The 24,814-nt window shown below is 39.2% G+C and overlaps 2 protein-coding genes across 3 annotated transcripts in view; one reads left to right on the top strand and one right to left on the bottom strand.

Annotated features, from left to right (window-relative positions):
- RECQL (RecQ like helicase) overlaps window positions 1-10,767 on the top strand; it is a 21,560-nt gene extending 10,793 nt beyond the window's left edge. Inside the window, exons 7-15 of the mRNA XM_072340858.1 lie at window positions 305-471; window positions 1,002-1,083; window positions 2,222-2,370; window positions 2,459-2,576; window positions 4,189-4,327; window positions 4,712-4,803; window positions 6,252-6,471; window positions 7,197-7,326; window positions 7,474-10,767. Of these exons, the coding sequence (XP_072196959.1) occupies window positions 305-471; window positions 1,002-1,083; window positions 2,222-2,370; window positions 2,459-2,576; window positions 4,189-4,327; window positions 4,712-4,803; window positions 6,252-6,471; window positions 7,197-7,326; window positions 7,474-7,662 (1,286 nt within the window). The 3' untranslated portion in view covers window positions 7,663-10,767. The remainder of the gene's footprint in view (window positions 1-304; window positions 472-1,001; window positions 1,084-2,221; window positions 2,371-2,458; window positions 2,577-4,188; window positions 4,328-4,711; window positions 4,804-6,251; window positions 6,472-7,196; window positions 7,327-7,473) is intronic.
- On the bottom strand, window positions 10,246-24,814 carry PYROXD1 (pyridine nucleotide-disulphide oxidoreductase domain 1). 2 transcript variants are annotated; one of them, XM_072340868.1, is made up of 12 exons: window positions 24,630-24,814; window positions 22,761-22,841; window positions 19,793-19,912; window positions 17,687-17,815; window positions 16,562-16,635; window positions 15,390-15,550; window positions 14,656-14,759; window positions 12,936-13,065; window positions 12,150-12,262; window positions 11,299-11,421; window positions 10,913-11,050; window positions 10,246-10,494 (listed from the first exon to the last, which is right to left on the bottom strand). In XM_072340868.1, the coding sequence occupies exons 1-12, from the start codon at window positions 24,708-24,710 to the stop codon at window positions 10,246-10,248; spliced, it is 1,503 nt and encodes a 500-aa protein (XP_072196969.1). In that variant the 5' UTR covers window positions 24,711-24,814. The 2 variants fall into 2 exon arrangements, with proteins under 2 accessions (XP_072196969.1, XP_072196976.1); XM_072340875.1 differs by lacking the exons at window positions 19,793-19,912; window positions 22,761-22,841; window positions 24,630-24,814 and adding an exon at window positions 19,408-19,503.

Below are 24,814 nucleotides of genomic sequence, written 5' to 3'. Positions count from 1 at the left end.
TTCAGGGAAGGAAAAGTTGCTTCAGATCATTTCAGATTTTACTGTAGAAAGCTAACCTGTTTTTCTTTGCTGTTGAAAGAATGTGACTGTGAAGTCAACCTTTAAAAATCTTTCCGTAGTATACTTAGTTCTATTGATCCAAATTCCACAGTATTTGTTTGTTAGTGAAGCTGTGTTTACAATTAAAAAAAAAAAAAACAAAACACCACCAAAAAAAAAACAACCAAGAGGTTTTAAAAACACCCGTGAAGTCATCAGTATGTTGTTTGATGCAACTCAATAATATCTTTATATTCCTGCTCAGACTACAAATCTCTCGGTATCTTGAAAAGGCAGTTTCCACGTGCTCCCTTGATTGGATTAACTGCAACTGCTACAAATCATGTACTAAAGGATGCTCAGAATATTTTACACATTCAGAAATGCATTACCTTTACTGCGTCTTTCAACCGGCCTAATCTTTACTATGAGGTATGTCTTATTAACTGTTTTAAGTGCATCACACCTGTATCTGTAAGTTACAGCTGATGAATTTTAGGATAGATTGTCAGTTGCACATAATAATAGCTAGCCTACAACTGAGTGGCAGTGCTCTTTAATGACTTCATCTGAATCTACTGTCACTTGCATAGGAACATGGGCTGCCCTGATCTTTCTGAGTAAGGCTTAGCAGGTAGGACTGTATACAGGGAAGGGGGAGACAAGCAGGCTCAGGCTGCTGCAGTCTATTGGGAAATGTATCATTACAAAAAGGCTTGAATTAGCGTGTCATACTGTATTGTATGACCGTAACTTACTGTTCTTCATGGGATCTTAGTTCTTTTCATCCTGTCAGTTTTTCAGATGTAATCTGACTCTTAGTAATGAGAGTGTAGCAGTTCTGGTTAAACGACAGCACAGTTGTATTTACTGTACTTGGAGGAGTAGGATAAAAGCATTGTTTTAACAGATTGCTTGCCAGCTTGAAGAACTCTCTGGCACGCGTGTATTATGTTTTTGAGGTTCGGCATAAACCTTCGAATAGTGAAGATTTCATTGAGGACATTGTTAAGATCATTAATGGAAGATACAAAGGGCTCTCAGGTAAGCAATATAAAACTGTACTATTACAAATAGTATTTAGCATTACACGAATTGTTCCAAGTGATCCTGAAACATACAGAGAAATTCCACTCTGGCAGCAGAGGGGCAGTCTGGCAGAGTGGTGCCTGACTTGGAAGTGTTTATAAAACAAAGGTGTAACACTGGGTTCCTCCACATGGAAAAAATGGCACCTGTTGACATTCCTCAATGCTTGCTGAACACTGATTGAGACCAGACAGTGGAGGCGGTGGGTGGTGTGTTTCAGCAGTAGTGACAGTGACATGGATGAGCCACATTCTGAATGACCGTGCACGTTTTTATGTGTGCAGCATCCAGATTCTTGCTCAACACTGGAGAAAATGCGCAGCTAATGATGAGGACTGTGTTGAAAAGTAGTGTTTTGTTGATAGAGCTAATTCTCAAATACTAGTGCTGTTGTGCTCTTTGTACTTGTTGTACTTTCCATGGAAATAAGTAGGAGAAATTACCTTTGGAGCACTCTACACATACACCTGAAATCAAGAGTACTATATTACAAGAGCAACAGATCCCAGTTTTATGGAGCAGTGGTCTTTGCTTGTCCTTGATGTACAGCTTTGCACCTGTATACAGAACTGTACTAAAATGATTAAAAGTTGCACAAGTTTGTGTATAATCTTAGATTTGGTTCGGACTGACAAGAAGTTGATTTATCTGAAATCTCAGGTGAGATGTCAGATGCCATAGGAGACTTGCTGGGCCCCCATAGTAAAGGACTACTTCACATAAGGACTAAAAAGCATTGTCTTCCTTGATCATAATCACTACCATGATTATTCAGATTGGAATCCATTTTTTTCTCTTTAATTTACAAGCTACAGCTGTAAGTCGAACTGTTTTCCATACAGTAGGAAAAAGCCCTACAAGGTAGGTAAGCCATTCCCCCCACCCCATAATTTAAGAAGCTTGATAGGAGAACTTCTATGTTGCTTTTGACCTATTCTGTCTTTTTCAGATTGATCTAAATTTCTCTTGTGGCTACCAATACTGCGTACTGAATAGGCACAAAGACTATTTACTGACCTGTTATTTTTAAACTAATAAAATGGATTGTAGGGTGTTTGTTTATGAAGAGGGCATCTTTTTTTCTTTCATGCAGGAATTGTTTACTGCTTTTCTCAGAAGGACTCTGAGCAAGTCACCGTGAGTTTGCAGAAACTGGGAATCAAGGCAGGAACTTACCATGCAAACATGGATGCGAAATATAAGACCAAAGTTCATAAAGGATGGGCAGCAAATCAAATTCAGGTTAAATAGATATTTTTTTTCACAGACTTCTGTCTCGTTAAAACAAATTGTGACTTGGTACCTTGATGGTTTCTTAATCTTATTTCAGGTTGTGGTGGCAACTGTTGCTTTCGGCATGGGGATTGATAAACCTGATGTGAGGTTTGTAATTCATCATTCAATGAGCAAGTCAATGGAGAATTACTACCAAGAAAGTGGACGTGCAGGTATTGTAGGAAACAGCCTTTGTGAAGCATTCGTTAACATCTGTTTGGCTAATAAAACTACACTTCCATTTCAGGTCTGCATGCAGTATCTCGTCTTTGAGCTGAGTTCCAAAGTACGAACGCCACTCTGCCCTCTATAAAGATGTATTAAAGCAGATATAAACTACATTTGTGAATCTCAGGCCTCTGTACTGCAGTGTAGCAAATATAGCTGAGTTTCCAGCCCTTTACTCAGAATTTTTTTGAGTTACTTGATTTTTCTGGCATCTGTGGCTTAGCAGAACAACATAACATTGATCAGACTTGTCACAGAAGGGGTTTTTATTTCCTTTGCATAGCAACTAGGATGCGTAAATTGCTCAAATTCTCTAGATGATGTGTGATCTCTGTCTGAATTTTCCTGACCTCAGAAATACAAGTGGAACAGGGGACCTGGGGCAATGAATTTTAAGGATTAATCGCTGTATAGCAGCATTAAGTACCTGGAGTAACTTTAAAAAACGTGCTTTGGGGTTTGTATGTTTCCTTGTTTAGTTCTTAGCTTATGTTCTTTTTCATAAACAGATTTGAGTGTATGTGGAGGAAGGTTTTTCTTTCTAAGGACCTGAAAGGGCAATTGGTTGAGATTTTAACTCTCTCCATGCGAGAATGTATCTGCTGAGCCGTCAAAGTTGTGGGAGTTTGTATCTGCCTACAGTAGAACCTGTTTCATTCTAGATAGCGCAGGAGTTAACATGAATTATAAATATTGGTAAGTCAGGGATCTTACAGGTGCTAAGTAGTTGTTTCATGGTCTTTATCAGCTTAGGGTAATTTTACATTGCTTAATTTAAATGGGATTTTTCTGAGGGGGTTCACTAAGTACTTTTATTCATTTGCCTCAACATATCACTTAGTTTATGAAACTTCCTTTTTTCCTCCCAGTTGGCCACCCAAGTGAAGTAGTTTCTCTTTTATACATTTTATATATATATGAAAAATATTATATATATATTAAATATATTATATTTTATATTATATTAATATTATATTTTATATACTAAACTCTTATCAAGTGTAGGTTCTTTCTGCTCTTTGGATCTTGCAAATGGTAGGAGAGTACCCATCCCATCACCAGGAGGGGTAGCCAACAGAAAGAAGCTATCTGAGTTCAACTGTAGAAGTCAAAATTGGTTTTAAATGGAATATTTTGTCTAATTGTAAATCTCAATTTGTTATGAATACCTAATAAGGTATTGGAAGGTCACAGTATCTTTTAATGGAGCATTAGTTAGGCTTCAGGATATATTTGAATAGGATTTTCCAAGAGACGAAAGGTGAGAAAATGGTGGTTACATTCAATTTCTATCACATCAGTGTTATGTTTTAGTAGTTCAAGAAGCAGAACCTTCCTTCCATAGGCTTTCAGTTTGCTTGATTGTGTAGCTGTAAGACTGATCTATTTTGTTTCTAGTCTGTATCATATTGCATTCTACTGGCTGATGTTACACTTCATAGTCTGTTACAGTGCTGTACTCTGTATGGGGCTACATAAGCCAATGAAGGTGTGATCAGAATTTGTACCAGACTATGCCTAAACTCTTCATGTTTTCTGTGTTTTAATGTGTTGCAGGTAGGGATGACCAAAAGGCTGACTGCATCTTGTATTATGGTTTTGGAGATATATTCAGAATCAGCTCAATGGTAGTGATGGAAAATGTGGGGCAAGAGAAGCTGTACGATATGGTGTCTTACTGCCAGGATATGAACAAGTAAGTTACTTTATTTGCGTGGTTGCTTTGCTTTTAAATAGCATTCCGAGCAGCCTTTGTTGGGCTCAGTCTAAGAACGAGCTTATATCAAAAGATTTATTTCATTCTATCGGAGTTGCAAATCGTACTTATTCTTCCGCTCTTACCAAGCTATTTATAGAGTAGCTTTTAGTATTACTGAGAGCTAATTACTTCTCTTAGTGTAACTGACAGAGAATACTGTGTTGCAGTATTTATCTTCTGATTTTCCTGAGACAGTTCTTTATGCTTGCTTTGAGATAAAAGCTTTTCAGGGATAATTTCTTTTCACTTCTTCTATGGTTTGTAGCATTTGTGCATAAGTTTGTATTCTGTAGCCCCTCTTTTTCTCTTCTGTTCTTTCAGGTGTCGCCGGGTGCTCATAGCCCGCCATTTTGATGAAGTATGGGAGTCTGCAAATTGCAACAGAATGTGTGATAACTGCTGCAGAGAAAACTGTAAGCAATTTCTTTTTACAAATAAAGACAGAGAACGTGGAAAACGTTGGTGTAAGAAAAATAGTGTAGTTTAGAGTGAGTGTGAGCAACCTCTGTGAAGTGTGCTTGCTGTATTGCCTGTTATCCAGTTGCAACTTCTGTTCTGAAGATAGTTTTCCTTGACTTTCTGTTGCCAGTTATGAAGTACTTAGCAGGATGTCTTTGTACAGCTTTTTGCCTGTGATATCTTTCAGGCTCAGCAGTTCATCTGCTCCCAAAAGTGAATTTGAGACGTACAAGAGATTGTTTTGGGTCCTGTTTTGTTTATGGGTTTTCTTAGGGGTGTGAAAGCTGCATTTGTTCCTTCCCTGTCAACGTGTTCACACATAGGCTCCAAGAAGGCACAATTTGCACTTCTACAACTTGTTTGGTGAAATCTAAGTATTTCAGTACTACATGCTCATGAGTCCTGCCTGTACCAGAACTGTGTGTGACAACTGAGCACACTGATCTAGGATTTTGCATGTGTCAGCCCTACCAGCACAGTATTTGTTGGCAGTGTGCTTTTCCTTTGGAGGGAAGTTGGGTTTATGAGGGGGACTATGTGGGCCAGATATACAGGGAGTTTGGGAAAGGTGATGAAACAAGTTGTGCAGCGCAGTAAAAGAGTATGGCTTATTTCTTCTATTGCTTTGCCAGCAAACATCCTTAGCACTGTTGTGGTAATTATTCCTGTTTTAACTGTCATTTTTGCTGCCCATCCAGAAAGCCACAAGTCTCTGAAAATGTACAAAGCATCTGTTGTCAGACTTACTAAGTAGAACCCATAACTTGGATATAGGAAACACCATAGAAAGCTGAGAAATCTTTGAGAAGATGAGAGAAATAGTCTTGGGCATCTCTGAGACACACAGAAACACCATAAAATCTTTTGAATATCAGATAATTGGTGTAAAATGTGGAAAATACCACCTCATTGTTTTCTGTCTACCTGTTGTGACGCATTTGAATGGTGTAGCGATGAACGCTTGAAGTTTAATTACACATGATGAAGCTAATTTGTACAATTAAATATATTTTTATCTCTTAGTTTGTAAATGCCTTGAGAGAAGAAACATGTTAAGTGTGTTCCTTAGCTCCTCTTTGCTCTCTGATCTTTCTATAATAAACATTATAGGTGAAGAAAAGGAATCCAGTTGCAGAACAATATAATATTATGGTGTAATAGCACGGTAGCTATTATGCTTTGTAAATAAGTCTTTGAAATAATTTGTGTGGTTTGTAATACATTAACATCTTTAGGTGTTTGTAAGTTACAGTTTAAAAAACAAAACAAAGCACTGAAAGCATTAGCATTACATGGCATGTAGATACATGTATTTATGGATATACCTTCTTATGTTAAAGCTACTTTATATTTGGAAACTAACTGTAAGTGATTTGCATTATAAGTATTATTGATTTTGTAGCGCTTGAGAAAAAGAATATCACAGGATACTGCAGGGATCTGATCAAGATACTCGAGCAAGCAGAAAACATGAGTGAGAAGCTCACTCCGCTGAAGTTAATTGATGCTTGGTCTGGAAAAGGTTTATCAAAACTCAGGGTGTCAGAAGTTACTCCACCAAAGCTCCCTCGAGAGGAACTAGAGAGAATTATTGCCCATTTACTGCTGCAGCAGTATTTAAGGTATGAAGATTATTACTTTCTTCTTTTATAACTAATAGCCATTTTTCATTATTGTCACGTTGCTTCCATGTAATATTAATGGCAATGTTCTGTCATCTCCTTCAGAATCATCTAATGTGTGTAAAAACCAAACGAGATCACTGTATTTCTATTTGATAAAGTTAAAACTGAAGTTGTAGGACTGTTTGAAATGCTGTATCTCTCAATTTTAAAAAGCTGTGGGCTTCTGAAGTTACATACATGGAACCTTTAGATCTGCAGGAAGCTTTGTGTTGGAGAAGTCTGCTATTTAGAATGAGTCTTATTTACACGCCATGGATAAGCAAAGAAAGTGGGGTTACCACATAAAATTTAAGATAGGCTGATTAATGTGGAAAGTGGCACTCAAACTGTAAGAAAGCACAGGGAAAATAACAGAGCTTCATTGTTAACAAGGCTTTAACAAGGCTGAGTGATGTTAATTTCTCTTTCCTCCATTTATTCCAAAAGACTGGGAGGGGTGTGTGCTTGTATACATATAAAAGTCCATAAACTAAACTATGTTAACCACTGGCCAGATGAACTCAAGGTTAAGTGACTATCTGCTTGGCTAGGTGAAGCAGAACCAAGCTGCTGCCTGGAACATCAATCAGAACAATTACTGTATGTGTCCTATTTTTCCCCTGCATGCTCCATCCTGACTTTGTCTTCACCCTTCTCAAATGAAACCAATTTAATTTACTCAGAGAAGACTTCAGCTTCACGGCATTTGCTACAATATCCTACCTGAAGATAGGACCAAAAGCGGGGCTGCTGAAAAACGAGGCACACATCATCACAATACAAGGGACAACAAACAAGAAAAGAGTTTACAAGGTATTGTATCCATACTTAAAACAAGCTCTACATAAAGAGGTTAGCACCTGTTCAATGTATTTAAACTAGCTCTCATCCCTTTTGCATGAGAATGCTAGAAAAGAAGAAAACTATTAGGCTTTTAATAGAATTGTCTATGATTTACAGAACAAACCATCTGAATCTTCTGAGTCGGAAGGAAGCAGTGAAAATGCTCAGACTGTTTCAAAGACTGCCCCGAATTCAGCAGTGAAGAAGTCACAAGAACATAAGCGGCCTAACTGTGGGACTAACTTAAAAGCAAAGAAGCCTAAGCTTCAGGCAGCTGGAGACGACCAACCCGTAGTCCTCGATTAATGCAAACTGCGTTTAGGATCTCATCACATTTACCTCTCCATGGACGGTCCAGTGTGTGAACTTGCATTTTAATAATGGAGTTTTGTATGTGATTTTTTTTTTAAAGAATAATTTAAGTTTAAAAAAAAAGGAACCAAGTGTCTTTAAAATCCCCAAATCCAAAATTCAGGTCAAGAGAAAAATGCTTGATATCAAATAATAGGTGCGTATCTTCCATATTACGATCTGTTGACACAGTGTAAGTATTCAGTCACATTGCCTTTCCTAACTCTTAAGAAAAATGTAGCTCATAGTAACTACTGCAGTAAATGCTGCAGAATCACATATGTTGGAAGGGGACCTTCCAGATTGTCCAATGCAACCTCAGAGCTCAAATCCAGTTCTCTAAGAACAGCGTGCTCTGGGCTACATCTCACTGAGTTTCATTTCTCCCCAAGGTTGGAGATATCACAACTCTTCTCAGCACCTGTTCTGGTGTTTTACCAGCTTAGGACAGCAACAACAACAAAAAACCATCAAGAAACTTCCTCTGAGCTTTTATTTCCTATTGCAATTTGTCTCTCACCTCATGTCCTGCCTCTTACTTGCACTCAAGCTAGGCCTTGTTGTTGCTGTACTCTACCATCAGGAGAAGGCAACAGCAAGATGACAACATTTCCACACAATCATGATAGATACAAACAACACACTAACACTGTTTGATAGAGCAAATTCTCAGCTACTGAATGCTGGTTTTAAACATAGTCCCTACTGTTCTTTTTCTCTAGCGATGAACAAGAACCTGTGGATGACACTCATAGAAATTGCACCAGCCCCTGTGACCTGCTGTTGCCATTGCTGAAACACATCACCTACTGCCTCCTTGTCCTCACAGCCAGTGTCTTGTGTCTGTAAACATTCAGCAAGCACCCATGGATGTCACTGGATACCATTTTTTTTCCCCTAAATAGTGAAATTCAGTGGCACACCTTGGCTTCACATGCACGTTCATGTTAGATGCTTGTGTCTGCTGCTGTCTGTAACAAAATGTAACGGAATACTGAGGGGAAGGTTTAACTTTTACTGCCATATCACCAATATCTGTCTCTGACATCTAAGGCCACTGTAAAGTAAGCTTTACTTTGACAGTAGTCCTCATACACTGACTCACAAATTCCAGGATTACAAATTGCTGCTGGATAAACCCAATAACCAGGATATTACTTTCATCAACTCCTTTGAGACTGAACTCAGCCTAGAGCCCACACGACCATTCTCCTCTTACCTGTACTTAAGGGAACCTACAGCAGCTGGCCTTTCACTCACAGCCTTTTATGCCTTAGGCTGAACTGTGCTTGCAGCTTTGATCACAAATTTCTTGTTTTCGGCTGGTTTTAAATGCAAGTGGTCACTGTACAGGTACATTGTTACCACCAGCAATATCTAGTTTGAAAACAAAACCTTCAGCTTCAGTTCTTGTTTAGAGCTGTTTCCTTATAAAGCTTAGCACTGTTTTACAGACAACATGAAATAGCTCTTGAAGACAAAAAGCTGATACTTTTTAGCACAGACAGATGTTGGAGTAGATTAAGAGCTTGTTATTTCTGCAGTAGTGGGCTTACTACAAGCTTTCTTCCCACTTTTGCTTTCCTTAACCCTATGTGCGTTCACATAACAACTTTCTGAATTCAGTTTTTAAAGTGTGTCAGTATTGTTCTCTTTGCTCAACTCTAACTTCTTTGTTATATAACTTAGTGCCGGGGAGCCTTTCTCTTTTCAAGCCTAACTCCACTGTAACATGGGAATGCAGTGACCTGTACCACCCTCCTGGCTGAACTGTGGCATTCTGTTATGGGTCACCATCTCTCCTCAGCAATCCTTATGGACTTGAGGAAATCTTTAGCTATAGGATCTTTCTGCTTCCCTCACAGAAGGGCTGCAGATACAGTTAGCTGTGCTACACTAAGGGAAAGACATCTACTGCTGACTGCAAGAGCTAGTTAGGCACATAGATGTTTGAATGCTTGACCTGCTGCATTTTTGTAGGCACTCAGCTACAGACCAACTTAATTTCACACACACAAAATACCCCACATTATTCAAATAAACAAAGTTCCTCTCCTTTGTTTTTCTGGTAGAATTTCGTGACTTGAAGCTTAAAAGAGTTTTCATGCATCAATTAATTGAAAGCTTTGGCAAAAATAGAATTAGTTCATTTAATTAAACAGTCATTCTCTTCAAAATAATTAGAGTGGTGTTCTGGGAGAACTCCCAGTATGTAATGCCAACTTGATACAAAGAAATGCTCCCAGTTTAACTCTAAATAGCAACTCTCAACTGCAGATCAAAATCAAGTATGAAACAATTTGTGTCCACAAATGATGCTATAGAATACAATGTTAAGGAATAGCTTAAATAGCTGGATTTTATCACGAGGAAATGAGACACTTAGTATCATTATTTGCCTTTCACTAATTTGACAACATCAACTCTAAGACCTTATTAAGGAATTGCACTTCATCCCTGTTTTCTGGTAATCCCCAGGAGATGTTTCGTAAGACAGTCAGTATTAAAACTGTATACAAAATAGAAATTGGTTTCCATTCAATCAAAATAATCTTCTATATCAATATCTGGATTCAGGAGATCTTCACCGTAGGATGAAAGGTCCATTTGATTTAAAATCAAGTTCTCAAAGGTTTCTTCCAAGTCTGTTTCACCAATCAGCACCGCTCCCATCATTCGTCCGTTCTGCATCACCACTTTAACATACTCTTGTCCCTTGGTACATCTCAGCATTAGTTCATGGTCTAAACCCAAGCCTTGAGCATTGAATTTTCCCAAAACCACCACCTAGCAGAAGGAAACAGAAGGACCACTCATAAGAACACTGCAGTGGCTCTGAAGTGTTTTCACCATTAACGTTCCTAAGCTTCAGAAGAAAGATGTAAACAGGATTTGCCCCTAGAGTCTGCCTTCCATTGGCTCTGGGAGCCATGGTGTAATTAAAAACCTTTAGCTTGCAATATGACACGCTGTAATGAATAACAAGCTAATTCCCATGCTGAATTGTACTGAATTTGTTCATGAACAGAATCTTAATGAAATAAAACAGATACCTTTGTCCCTTTTAGTTCAGCATTCAGTCAGTTTGAACAGAAAAAAAAAGAATCTAAGCTACTTACACAGAGAACAGTTTCATCAATATAAAGCATCTGTTCAGCATTAGCAATTGATATAGACTCAGTAGTTTCAAACAGAGTATACTTACCTTGTAATTGAAAAATTTTGTTACATGAGCAAACAACTCAAAGCTGAAATCCAGATCAATAGACTCCCCTGAAGCATCAGCTGCCATGCATTTTGCTGCATACCATCCCATCTGCCTAGCTTGAGTCCACAGTCTCATCTGAAAACAAAAGTTACACAATACGTGTCGGTGTGAAATGAATGCATATCAGATTTTCATCATAGTCAGAAAGATGAACAGCTTGGCTTTCAGCCACATAGATAAAGTTATCTGTTATCAGCACGCCCAGGATTATCTACCAACTCAATGGTTTCCTGCTCAATTACACTGTTCCTCGCATCTGAGTAACTGTGTATTTTACTTTGTAGATTAGGTGACTGCTGAGCACACAGCTGTATTTGTTTTACCTGGTGCCACACAGGGCTGTGTTTCCACGCCGCCGTGCAGATATCCCCAGCTGCATAGATATCCGGCAGGGAGGTGTGCATGTGTTCATCTACTTCAAGACCTCCATCTTCACCTATAGCAAACTAAGGATTTGCATGGATCAGTGCAGAAGAAAACAGTCATTTTAACCGAGTAGTTTTCCTTTGTCTTAAGCAGTCACCTCTTTTGCTACTTTTTAAATGGCAGAACCCACTACAAAATTTCTGCTTAATCATCTGAAGATCTGGATCAATACTCAGTAAGATTCTCTTCTGGACTCCATTTTTACAGCAGAGAAAAGGCAATTCAGCATAAACAATTTATGGCTATTTACTCTCATCTAATCTTACTCAATTAGAGAAGGCTGATTAAAAGGCAGGAACACACTCATACACCCCAGTCTTAAAGCACCTTTGTTTCTAAGGGAATAAAACAGACCTCCCTGAAGAGTGTCAGAACAAAGTACTTTTTGCAGTCGCTTACACATGAAGAACTACTGTGCCATACTATAATGCTACCCAACCACCCGCAGAACTGACCCTAAATCTTGTCAAACTCTTCAAATGAGGAAAACCAAAGTTAGCACACACAAATAGTTTCCTACCAACCCACACTTTCTTCTCACTGTGAGTGAGAACAGGTCAGTATTGCATTTTAGAACTCAGCGTACCGGCCTTATTTGGAAATGCTGTACCTCAGTGTTTCACATTGAGAGAAGCAGAAACCATGTGAAAAGAGCTCATCTTCCCATACTAATAAAGAAGAAGGAAGAAAAAAAACAACCACCAAAATTAAACAGCTTCAACTTTGAAGTAAATCAGTAAATACTCACATTATTGCTATCAAGAAATGGTTTCACATTCGGCACAACTCCGGTTGCACTAACAATGAAATTGCATCCATAAATTTTTCCATTAGTTAATTCCACGTATACAGGCCACAGAACTGAAAAAGGGGAAAATTTTGCCCTGAGAATATAACCAACAGAAGATAATTTAATAATGTTTTATAATAAGATCTGAAATGAAAAGAAAAATAATTTGAGCTATCTGGTTGATTAGGTAGGAAAAAGTATTTTCCAAATAGTGAGATTACCTACAAAACTCCTTCATTTAATTCAGGATCAGAAAATGAGATCTGGGGCTCAGCTCCCAGTCCCACTAGCAGCTTTCTCTGAATTCTCCTGAATCAAATCCTTTATTGAACCACCAGAGGAACAAACACCCTACACACAACATTTAGGGGACTCTGTTGAAAAAATAAGTCTGATTCATAGCATTTTGTAATTTAAACATAGCCCATAAACCCTCAGCTCCTACAAATGGTGGCATTCGAGGCCGCGCTGGATGAGGCTTTGAGCAATTTAGTCTAGAGAGAAATAGCCCTGCCTATAGTAGGTGGCTGGAACCAGATGATCTTAAAGGTCTCTTCTAACCCATACTATTTATGAATCTATGAAAACTGCTAGAACACCATTTAATTTACAGAAATAAAGGTCTGTTCTTCCAAATCTACATTTTCTTCAGAACAAAGCAATCGAGCTCAAAGCTACTCCAACATTATTACGTCAGCACGCTTTCCTAATCAGCACTGGCACTTGTTTTTTTGTCACACCTACCTTCATCTGGTTCTACATTCTTCCCCTCTTTAGGAAAAGCCAAAGAAGTCTGCTGCTGTTGTAAGAATTCTTGCTGCGAGTGTATTTTCTTTACTTCACACAGTATTTCAATATGTACTTTATGAGAAAACTAAAGGAAGAACGTCAGAATTTTTAATTAAATTATTAGCAATATTATAGCAAATAACAGACTTTCATTCAAACTGAGGTGTTACTGAACAAAAAAATGAATACCACATACCCCACCCTAACACACGGCATATTAGCCAACTACAGATCACAGCCTAAACAGGTGACTAGCCTGTTAGCTTGGGAACATGAGCAACCTGCCTCTACTTTTTGTGTACCCCCAGTGGCACACGGTGGAAGAACTGCTGCTTGCAACACCGGGGGCCCGGGTTCGAATCCCCCCTGTGGTGCAAGTGGTAGAAGTGCCGCGCTGCTACACAGAGGGCTCGAATCCCGGGGGTTGGACTCGATGATCTCTAAGGTCCCTTCCAACTCGCACGATACTATGATGATACTATGATACTTTCCACATGTAGGTAGAAGAAACAAGTTTGTGAGAAACTGCTCTGCAGCTGTAAAGGTCTCCTTGCTTGCTTTCTGTGAATGTCCATGTTCATCCTGAATACACAGTGCTGTATCGTCTCCTGCTGTTATATATATGGCCACAGTACTAAAGGAGTTAAGTGAACATCTTGCTGGCTGGCTCCTGGTATCTGCTGGGGGTAAACCCAGGGCAGACACTCTACTCACCAGCTGTCCCCACTAATGTCAGTACCTCTATTAAATAGATGAATATTAACTTGCCTCTGCATACTTTCTTCAAAATCAGGAAACCTTACACAGGTACTTTTGCATTACAAGAGAGAAATACAGAACTTAATAGAATAGAAAAAAGAAATTTCTCTCTTATAATCAGAAAGGTCACAGCAGAAGGGCACTACAGGAATGTAGTAACATAGGACTGGTGTAAATGGAATGGTGTTACAAAGGAAAAGGAAACATGCTCACCTGTCTTTGAATATAGGTTATCAGAGCAAACTCTGCAAGGGAGGGATCCCTAACGAAAGATCCTTCCCCGGTGGTAGTCAGCCCTTAAATGAAGTCTAAGAGAGGTGCGGCCAGGCTCTACCCCTTTCAGTCGTGCAGATGAGTTGCCTTCACCTGTGCTCCCAAGGCTGACCCAGTCCTTTCCCCAGGTGCTCAATCAGTGGATTAGGCTGTAATTCAACAATTCCCATGCACTGTCCTGCAGGATTTTAAGTCCTTCCACTTTCTATCATAATTTAACTTATGATAAAGATAATAACCTTATATCTCTGTGCAAGATATAAGGTATATATATATCTCTGTTTTCAATAGGAAAATATATCTAACATAGCTAGAAGAGAGCATAGGTACCACAACATCTAATGCTAGGACTGACACCAGACCCGAAGAGATGTGAAAACCAGCATTTGTTTCATTCTGAATAGGAAATGGATGAAATCACATCAGTGGATCTGATTTGGCACCCTCCCTCTTGAAAAAGAAAACAATTCTATTTCTGTTAAAATGGTTTTCTGTGTAATTCTGATAGGAGAACCAGTTCAAGCACATTTTATTTTTCTTGTTCTAACACTCTTAAAAGTTAAATCTCATCATCGTTAAGTTCTGTAATGCTTCTCACCATAAAACAACAATCAAACAAATGTAACTAAGATCGCAAACGTACCTCTTTGGTTCCTTTCAGCTGTAAGCCTTCATGCCAGTCAGGACCCAAGGCGCTGCCCAGTTTGTCAGATGGTGCTGCTGCAGGCCTTTCTTTTTTCTCACTTCCTGAAGACAGAGAGATAGAAAATATCAGACTTAGCATACAAACTTTGATGCCTGCTGAATTCAGATCAAGGATTATGAACCATGAGGAACACGATCTGGTTGCAGAAAGAGGGGGAGAAATATATAACAAACGAGGTAAGGCAAAGTCCCAAACATCATGAATTTATAGACAAGTCACAGAATTATAGAATGGCCTGGGTTGGAAAGGACCACAATGATCACCGGTTTCAACCCCCCTGCTACGTGCAGGGTCACCAACCACCAGACCAGGCTGCCCAGAGCCTCATCCAGCCTGGCCTTGAATGCCTCCAGGGATGGGGCATCCACAGCCTCCTTGGACAGCCTGTTCCAGTGTGTCACCACCCTCTGTGTGAAAAACTTCCTCCTAATATCTAAATCAGACCCCAAACAAGTATTTCACACCTTTCAGTGTTATGCCTTTTATTACTGCACTCACCTCTGAAACAATCATGCCACTGCTAAGCATCAGCATGGACTCCTGAAAGCTAGAAAGGCTCCAACAGCTTATAATAGTAAATTGCACTTACAGACTTCTAAAAGAACTGTTTTCAGGGCTATTCTTAATGTTAAATACTGCTGCTAAAGTGCTAGAAGACTGAAACACATTACCTTCCATTGTATACTTGGTTCTTTTACATTCAATCGGAGTCTCTTGTTTTTCAGCAGTCAGTTTTGGAATAAGAAATTCAGCTGCTCCTGCATCAAAAAAAGTGTTCCCAATAGCTTTGTCTTTGATGGCCCAGATTACTTCACAGCCTTCAATTTCATACCTGTGGGCATTTAAACAATGGAAAAAATTAGAGACCGCCCAAAAAAGGAACTATGGCTCTCAGTAACACAACAAGTATGCAAGGTTTTATTCCAGAAGCTAGAAATAAGGAACAAGACTTCCAAACCTATCAAGTCCACTACAGCCTTTATATATTTATATGAGGATGCCAGAAAAGTAAGATGACACACCTTTCTTCTTTCTCCTTTCTCATGACTACAGACTCAACTGTTGTTAGGGCAGGAGGGAAAGGTAGATCAAGTCCATAAGAATAATGATTAGTATTTCCCATTCCTCACAATGGAGGAAAAATAACCAGTCATTTTGTCCGACTGCCCACTGTTGACAACTGGTATTTGAAACTGTTCCTGTCTATCAAAGATGCTGTCAGATGGAACATAGACTGCAATGCAGAGGGCAATTTACAGAACCATATCATCATCTAGGTTGGAAAATACCTTCAAGATAAGTCCAACCAGCATCAAAGTTGTGTCTATCCAATTGAAAAAACAGTGCCCTACAATGCAAAACAAGATCACATAATTGTATAATACAAATGGTTTTGCAATCTATCAGACTGCGTGAACCACACAGTATCTTCCCTACGACAAAAGCCAAATCAGATAGCTCGGAAGCTTCATCAACTTAAATCATGCTGGCTGCAAGAACAGCTGTTTCACTGCTACATCTCCTATCTCTGGAAGGTAGAGAAGTTCTGTAACATAAATATCACTGTTAATAGCATAAAAAGAAATCTGTTGGTGCCAATTAGAAAATTGCTGTATATTTTTCATATCATGTCAAAGCTTCTTAAAAGGCCTTCTGATTTTTTGTGACAACATGCTCCACTATACACTGAAAAACAATTCTTTATTGATTTTTCTACTAAGTGCCTGAAGAGCTATATTTTTATAAGTCAACCTTCTTTCAAACTCACACACACAAGACTGAGCTCTGAGATATTAAAGATTTTACTCACATATGTGAACTTATAACTTAGCAGTTGACTTACACTAATTCAAGTGCAATCCCACCGTTACCAACCACTACTATTCTCTCAGCTTGAGCCAAATTCTTCTGAAAAGCCTGTGTCAGAAAAGAAAACAATTGAAGGAATACTGATAAAATACATCCTTTCCAATACTTCCTCTCAGTGGTTTTAGTTCCAGTTTCTCAAACTACTGATACATGTTTACTTATGCTAAGAATCTGTTAAAGAAGCCAATGAAACCCATGAAGTTCTATCACATTAAGGGATGAAATTATTTCTGCAGCCTTGTAAGTCTCAAGCTGTGCCAGGAGAAGATTAAGTAATTACATTTAAGCTAAACTGACAACCCATAATTGAATCCATAAGAACTTTGTATCCCAGAGACCATTAGCATTGTATTACCTATTAATCAAATTTTATCACCGTTTGTATAATTTCCAAGGTAATTTTCACAACATTAGAAGAGCAAAGATACAGACACTAAAGGAAGTAAGAATTCCTGATTAGAATTCAGGAACAAAATAAATGATCCATAGAAAATCTGAGAAGTGATTTTTATTTGCCCCCAAAAGTTTTCAGAAAGAACTAGGTCTCCGAATCCAACCTTAGCAGTGAGAGAAATAAAAGAAATACAAGCCAATACAACTCCTGCATTAAGATCTCTTCTTCATTTTGTAACATCAGGTAAAGTTTTAATATCCAAAACAAACAGCAACACACAACAACATCTTGTAGTTCACATCCTGGAAAACAACAGCAATTCTCTTTCATACAACCAAAACAAGTCCATCCATGGTCTCAGTATGAAGCAGCCCTTCATACAATGTGCTGGATGCACCTTTTCAGCTAAGTTCCTACTTCCTGTCTGCATTTTCAGGTAGGTTTCTGCCCAGGAAGTAAAAGAACACCTTTTATTCTGGACTCTTTTGTTAGAAACACTATGAGGCATTTATAAACATAGTAAAGTTAATAACAAATTATTTAATGTTTCTGAAGGCTTTCTCTGCTATTGAAAACATTCTATTCAAGGAAATAAAATAATAAACACCATCAGATGATTCTCCATTTCACTCTGCAACCATTTTTTAGCACCTTCCATCAGAAAGATGAATACATTACACACACGCAAGTCCAAAGTGCATTTACCTGCGCGCTGTCAGTATCCCGAATTCCTAACACATACGGGCTTCCTTCAAAAATTAATTTAGGTTTTGCTCCAGCACACAGGCAAAGCTTTTCATACGTATATTCTCTCCCGTCTTCAGTGAAAATTTTCTGTTAAAAATTAAGAGGAAAGAAGAAATAATTGGACACGTATAAAACAGCACTGGCTTCTTTCTTTCTTGACATCATCGTATTTTGCAGATATTAAAAGGCTGCACTGGCTACTTGCTACTGGCTCTTTTTTAAGAGCAAGCTTTCACTCCGTCATTATGAGCTATTTCATTTGTGTTACACTGACCATAGACTTACAGGTCTAATTATGTACTGATGAAATAAAACATGTACACTTAAAACTGATTAAATATAAATATTACCTCTTGGTGGCACCCTGTACTCACTACCTGGGTTGAAAGAATCAGTTTTCTATCTGTTAGGGTTCCCCCCACCCCAGCAACAGATGCAGACCTATGCATTACTACATATATTAGCAATTAAGAACCTCATTCATAGTACTTTTAGATAGTAGTAAGATAGCTGTAAGAGCTAAACACTCCTCAGTCCAGACCTTGGGTTTTTATTAGGGAAAAATAAGTAAAGCTTTATGGCATCAACACATTTTTGGGCCTTTTTTGATCTTTAATACATGAACTAACACACGCAATTGGAGACAGACACTAAACTCTTTGACTCTCTCTACCTTAAATAACTGCAGATTTGTATTAACTAGGTACTACCCAGACTAAAGTTTAGGAAGATTACAAATTTAGTTCTTTGCTAAAGACAAGGGGTAGGTGCTAAACAAGCAAAAACACACTGCAGCAAAGTCACAATAAATTTAATGTATTGCTTGATGTTTTCCAAACTAGAAGCCAAATAGTTTACGGCAGTTTTACACAAAGGGATGTTTTAAAGATTTTGAGGTAACAGAGGAAAAAGATCCTTCAAAATTCACATAAATGAGATACTGATATCTACTTAGACTGAACTAAAACCGTACAATGGTGAAGCTACAAGTCAGCTGGTTGGGTCACAACATAAGCAGCATTCTAAGCCAACTGAAGTCACAGCTCTGCAACTTAAAACGAGCAACAACAGCCTGAGACCTGAAACTTGAACTTCTGATTATCAGTGAATTAAAATAAAGCAAGCATGTCAAGCTCACTTAGACAGTAAAGAGGACATGTACATACTGGGCATTGCTCCTGCTTGCAACATTTCTCTTGTTACAAAGAACAACGGAAAAGTGGAAACACTGGTTCCTTTGAGAGTTAGTTTTTCATGCATCATAAAGTTGTTAACATTTTGGCTTTGTAGCAACAAGTGATAACTCAGATATCACAAAGACACACGTTAAGGGTTGCAGAACTTTTCTGATGCCTACACCGATAAACAATGTCGGTTTAATCGAATTTTCCCTCCTGTCCCAACCAGGTATTCAATGTCACACATCCAAGTTATCAAGAATATAAATTGAAGGGGTGTGGTTTGTTGATTAATAACTAAATTTGGATCCATAACTTTTTAACAAGCAGCCACAGTCTACCAGAATACCACTATAAATATCTGATTAAACAGAAGGTTATAATGTGATAAAAAGTACAGTGATAATAGCAGACTGGCAAAGACTTCAGCTGCAGCAAACAAGGACAAGCCCAAATGCAGAAGTTGCAGACACAAAAACAAAGGGAAACAAAGCTGCTTACCATTGGGAAACCTCGGGCAGGCAGAGATCTTCAGTAAAAGACCCATACTTCTGCTGCCAACCCTTAAATGAGGGCTGGGAAGGGATGGATCCTGGCTCCACTCCTTCCAGTCACTCAGGTGCACTGCATGCATGCACTGCATGCACCTGAGCTCCCCTTTGCTGGCCCTGCCTTCCCACCAGGTGCTCAATCACTGGTTCAGGTTGTGACACAGCATTTCTGCTATAGAGGTATTTTCTTGTAAGTTTTGGTAAATTACGTTCTAATAACCAGAATGTTGCTGAGCAGAATTTCATGCCAAAATCATTCAATGGTTTCTCAGATGTTTGTTCTTTTTTACCTCCAAGAAACATGCATAAGTAAAAAGGAGAAGACGTTATCTTACATGCTCATCGCTTTTCAATTGATTTACGGCAGAGTGGATAACTTTAATATTGGGATACCGTTGTTCTAATAGAGAACTGGGTTGCTCTTCCACATCAAATTCCTCAAGTGTTTTTGAGACCTGGAAGAAGCAGAAAGAGATTTAAAAATACAAATAATCTATTCATTTTAATTTCTGAAGTTTGTAACAAAAAATGTATAAAGCAAATGTATAATAAAGAAGTCATAATATAAAGCTCATGTTGCCTTGAATAACGTCACTGTGTCACTGCCAAAAGTACTGTTTTATGTATAGAACCCTTTTGTGCATGTCCTTGGTAAATTATCAAAGTAATACAGAGAACTGTAATTCTAAAGCTATTTACACTGATGGATACATTAACTGCAATAATGTTTTATTTCTTATATATATTACGAGACTTAGCAACACTGCATTTTTAATTTACTGGATGCGTTTCTAAGACCCTGTTGACCTGGTTGGTAAAACTCTGATAAAGTAACTCAATGATGTTACATGGTCCCCCATATAAGCATCTTTCTCAAGTATTCTGGAGGAAGAATGTTTTGTTCAAAATAGCACAAAGAATTAAAGAAGCCCTTTTGACTCAAATAAATGTTTTTCCCCTCTTATAAAAGTGAGTACCTGGTGACATTTTCTTCTATCATTTAGCAGTTCAAAAACCTCATGTTGCAGTTACTTGGTCTGTATGTCAGCAAAAGTGCTTACTTTTGTCCAACTCGTAAGCAAAGCACGCAAGATAAACATTTATGCAAAACATTCAAGATCTCCTCAAGAGCACGTATTCAGCAGCACATATATAGTCACTATCAGATGACTGGTGAAAAAACCCAAAACAACAGAACTTGGAAAACACCCGAGTAAGTTACATTGAACTGAGGTTTGTTCCAGAAAGGAAACAGTTGGATAGGAATCTTCAGGCCTTTGACTTTATGGGGTTTTCAAACAGACTGGAGCACAGCTAGGAACTAGACACCTCTGCAGCTCACAGAGAAGTTAAGGTATGTATGTCCATAACTTAGATGCTGCTGCCTTCAAACAGTTTTTAGTTATTCCCTTACTCTTCACTTGCCAAAACTTTTGTTGATATGAATTACAGACTTTACATCTTTGCAATGGTAAATGTTTGTCCTGGACACCCATGTGTCAGTATTCTGAAACTCAGAATCACAGAATGGTTGGAAAGGACCTTTTAAGATCATTCAGTTCCAACCCCCTGCTATAGGCAGGGACAACTCCCTCCAGACCAGGTTGCTCAAAGCCCCATCCAGCCTGACCTTGAATACTTCCTGGGAGAGGGTATTCACAACCACTGGGCAACCCGTTCCACTGTCTCTCCACCTTCACAGTAAATAATTTCTTCCTAATATCTAATCTAAATCTACCCTCTTCCATTCTAAAGCTATTTCTCCTCATCCTGTTGCTACATGCCCTAAAAAAAGATTCCTCCCCTGCTTCCCTGTAGACCCTCTTCAGGTACTGGAAGGCTGCTGTAAGGTCTCCTGCAGCCTTCTCTTCTCCAGGCTGAAGAGCCCCAGCTCTCTCAGCCTGTCCATATAGAGGAGGTGCTCCAGCCCTCTGTTCATCTTCACAGCCCTCATCTGCACCCTCTCCAACAGCTTGATGTTCTTCTTGTGTTGGAGGCTCCAGAACTGGACACAGTACTCCAGCTGGGGTCTCATGAGACTGCTCTCACAAGTAGATGGGCAGAATCCCCTCCTTTGACCTGCTGGTCACACTTCTCTTGATGCAGTCCAGGATACAGTTGGCCTTCTGGGCTGCAAGCACACACTACTGGCTCATGTTGAATCATCAGCTGACACTCCCACATCCTTCTCCTCAGGGCTGCTCCCATTGCTCTCTGCCCAGCCTGTATCTGTGCTTGAGATTCATTAGTTGGGTGTTACTTTACATTCTTACAAAGAGCTCTTGGTCTTCTTAGCTACATTCTGAGCATCTCATCACCTTCAGATAAAACAGAAAAAAGCAATGCACAGAAGCAAGAGATGCTGGTAGCCAGTTACAGCTACTATGCAAAAACCTTCGTTTAAATCTCTATGCCTTATTTTCCCCCCTCAGTAATTTGAATATAAGCATTAATACATCAGAAAAACTGATTCTGAGACCTGCAAACCTAAAAGAAATAAAAACTATTTAAACTTGTCCTAAGATAGACCCGTACTATAATAAATTTGTATTATGTACCATTTCACAGAAAAACAGCGATGAACTCAAATATCAAGCAGTAGGTCGGTAACTGTCCCCAAAAGGTAAAACCTGACTTCCTATGGGCTAGCCTAGGTGGCTTGCAGCTTTGCATCCTGAATTCTGGGCAATCCAAGCCCAACTCTTCCCATGACCTACTGTAAAATCTGTTCATAAATGGTAGGAAAAAGAGGTGTGCCTTGCAAGATCTGAGAACCTCTGGCTAATGAACCTACAAGACAGAAATCTGAACTCGAGAATGGGATTATTTTATTTTTAAGAATAGCAGCGAAGAGGTAATTGAATCACCAGCTACTGGAGATAAAATTGAGCACAGTTTCACAGAAGGATACTTCTTTTCTGTTACACGTCAGAAGTCTGATTCTGCCTGAGATTCAAATGTACTACTACTGTAAGAATGGTGGGGAATCTGAGATCCACTAGCAAGACTAAATTTCTTAAATAATTGATTCCAAACATATCATTTTGGAGCTTAAAGATGGAGCATTCCCATTAGCAAAGTAGCGAAATAATGCTTCAGTAGAACTGTATTAAGCACTTAGATCATGTAAGTAACCAATTTAATCTTCGGTCATTTGCTAATATTATGAATATAGTCACTGAAAACTTGCTAGTGATTATGAATAACGCACATAACCACTTTCAAGATTTGAGTCTAAAATCATCTGTACAAGCACAGACTTTTGACGAGGTCTTACTGTAACAAAAATTCAAGCTTTCTTACCTGTTTGAAATTCGTAACAGCTTTTATAACTGGAGAAGCCGTCACTAAAAAAATGTCTTCTGACGGAAAGTCCACGGCCAGCTTGTAAAGAAACAGAAAACATGATGGGCGAGGAGTCACCAACAGAAGTGGATTAAACACAGCAAAACGACCGGAATAAAGTAATATACATTACTACATTATGTAAATCTGGGTCAGGTAAACACTGTTTCAAGGTGATGGAAGAATAATACAGGGAATAACTGAAACGAATCAAACTGGGAAACCTGAGATTTATGTCATACTACTTCAACAACTGCAGCCACTGCAAGATATACTATTCAAAAGAATATTTTCACTATATTCTAAGGGCTGGCTGCTGAAAGACTCTGATCACACGATTTATGGAGATTCCCTGCATTTTTGCTCATTTTGTTACAATTTTTTAACAGACTCCATTTTGACAGAGGAAATACTGATTCCTATTGGTTATTCTAAATGTAATTTAGTAAAATGATAAGTGTGTCGTCTTCAGAATGCTGCTAAGCAATAAAATACAAGACAGGCTGCAAGCGACGGTAAAGAATTTCCACCTTAAGTGCTGCACTGCTCAGCCACAGCAGAACCCAGGCTCCTTATCATCGGTATCCTACAGATGAACAATATGTTGTAAAAACCACCAGGAAGCATGTTCTGTGTTATACATGAGCAACTGAGCATTTATTACGGTACTTCAGATGGGAAGAACCTGAAGGTCAAAGTGCCAAGACTTTGTTGTTGGTTTAAGGGAGATCCACATAGCCACACTTCTGGCATAAAATACAAATGCATTTCGTGAGGATATGTGAGAAATGTCATGTAATACACCCTTTATGGCATGACTCCCTAATCCGTATTTCATACCCACTGTAGCTGTGTGCTTTATATTGACAGTAAAAACAGTTTAGTTTCTTAGTCTCCAGACTAAGAAACACTGTATTCAGTGTTTCTGATTTATACTTTCATGCATGCCAGCATGTAGAGCACAGCACAGAAATTCTTCCAGAACACACAAGGCTGTTTTTGATGGGGTTGATGAATACACTAATTTGGCAATGAATGTGCTGCTCTCAGAAAAGACCCTTTCCAGCTGTGTACAGAAAACACTGCACATGAGGATGGAATCACTGAATCTTAACCCTGTCTGGAATGAGAAGAAGATTATCCTTAAAAGTGTGTATGAGAAAGCAACAGGGTTGTAGCTTCCTCAGTGGCAGAGTGATCGAGTACAGGGATAGGCTGCCCAGAGAGGCTGTGGACTGTCCTCTTCTGGAGATATTCAACACCTGTCTGGATGCCTACCTGTGCAACCTGCTGTGGGTTGTGCTTTAGGACGGGGTTGGACCCGATGATCTCTAGAGAACCCTCCCAATCCCTGCAACTCTGTGACTCCGTGAATTAAAACACATTATCAGACTGCTAATACTCATTCCAACTGTGTTCCCTGTGCTGCTGGGAAATACAGTCACAGAATGGTTTGCGTTGGGAGGGACCTCAAAGATCATCAAGTTCCGTCTCCTTACTGTGGGAAGAATGAGAAAAAGCAGCAAGACTCGGTCATTATGTAAGAATGTGATCAGGAAACTTGTACCAGTGAAAAAGGCACTCGCTGTGAGATCTGGACGAATTCAGGAAAGCAATAAAGTTTGTTCCCTTTCAGAGCAATCTTAAAGATCAGAAACGTTAATTGTGAAATGAAGCCAGAGTAACTGCACACAGTTCTATTTCAGGCAGGTATTCTTCATGAACACTAAACACGGACCCAAATCCCCTCTCGACAAGGAACACACGGACCGCCAGCCGGCGGGGGGCGCGCAAGCACCCGGTGGGCAACAGCCCCACAGTCCGTACCTTCTCGGCGCAGGTAACTCCGGCGATGCCTCCGCCCACCACCACGAAGCGGCTCCGCGCATTACCGGGGCCCGCCGCCATTTTCCCGGCTCTCCCGAGCACACCAACAAGGGAGAAAGGCGCTGCCGCTTCCACGACCAGACGCGGAAGGTAGCGGCGGCGCTCTGCCTACGGTGCGCGATGGC

This window comes from Excalfactoria chinensis, chromosome 1 (genome assembly GCF_039878825.1).
Source record: "Excalfactoria chinensis isolate bCotChi1 chromosome 1, bCotChi1.hap2, whole genome shotgun sequence".
In the NCBI taxonomy this organism is placed as follows: domain Eukaryota; kingdom Metazoa; phylum Chordata; class Aves; order Galliformes; family Phasianidae; genus Excalfactoria; species Excalfactoria chinensis.
The sequence above is the reverse complement of the archived record's forward strand: the minus strand, read 5'-3'. Positions and strand labels throughout refer to the sequence as shown.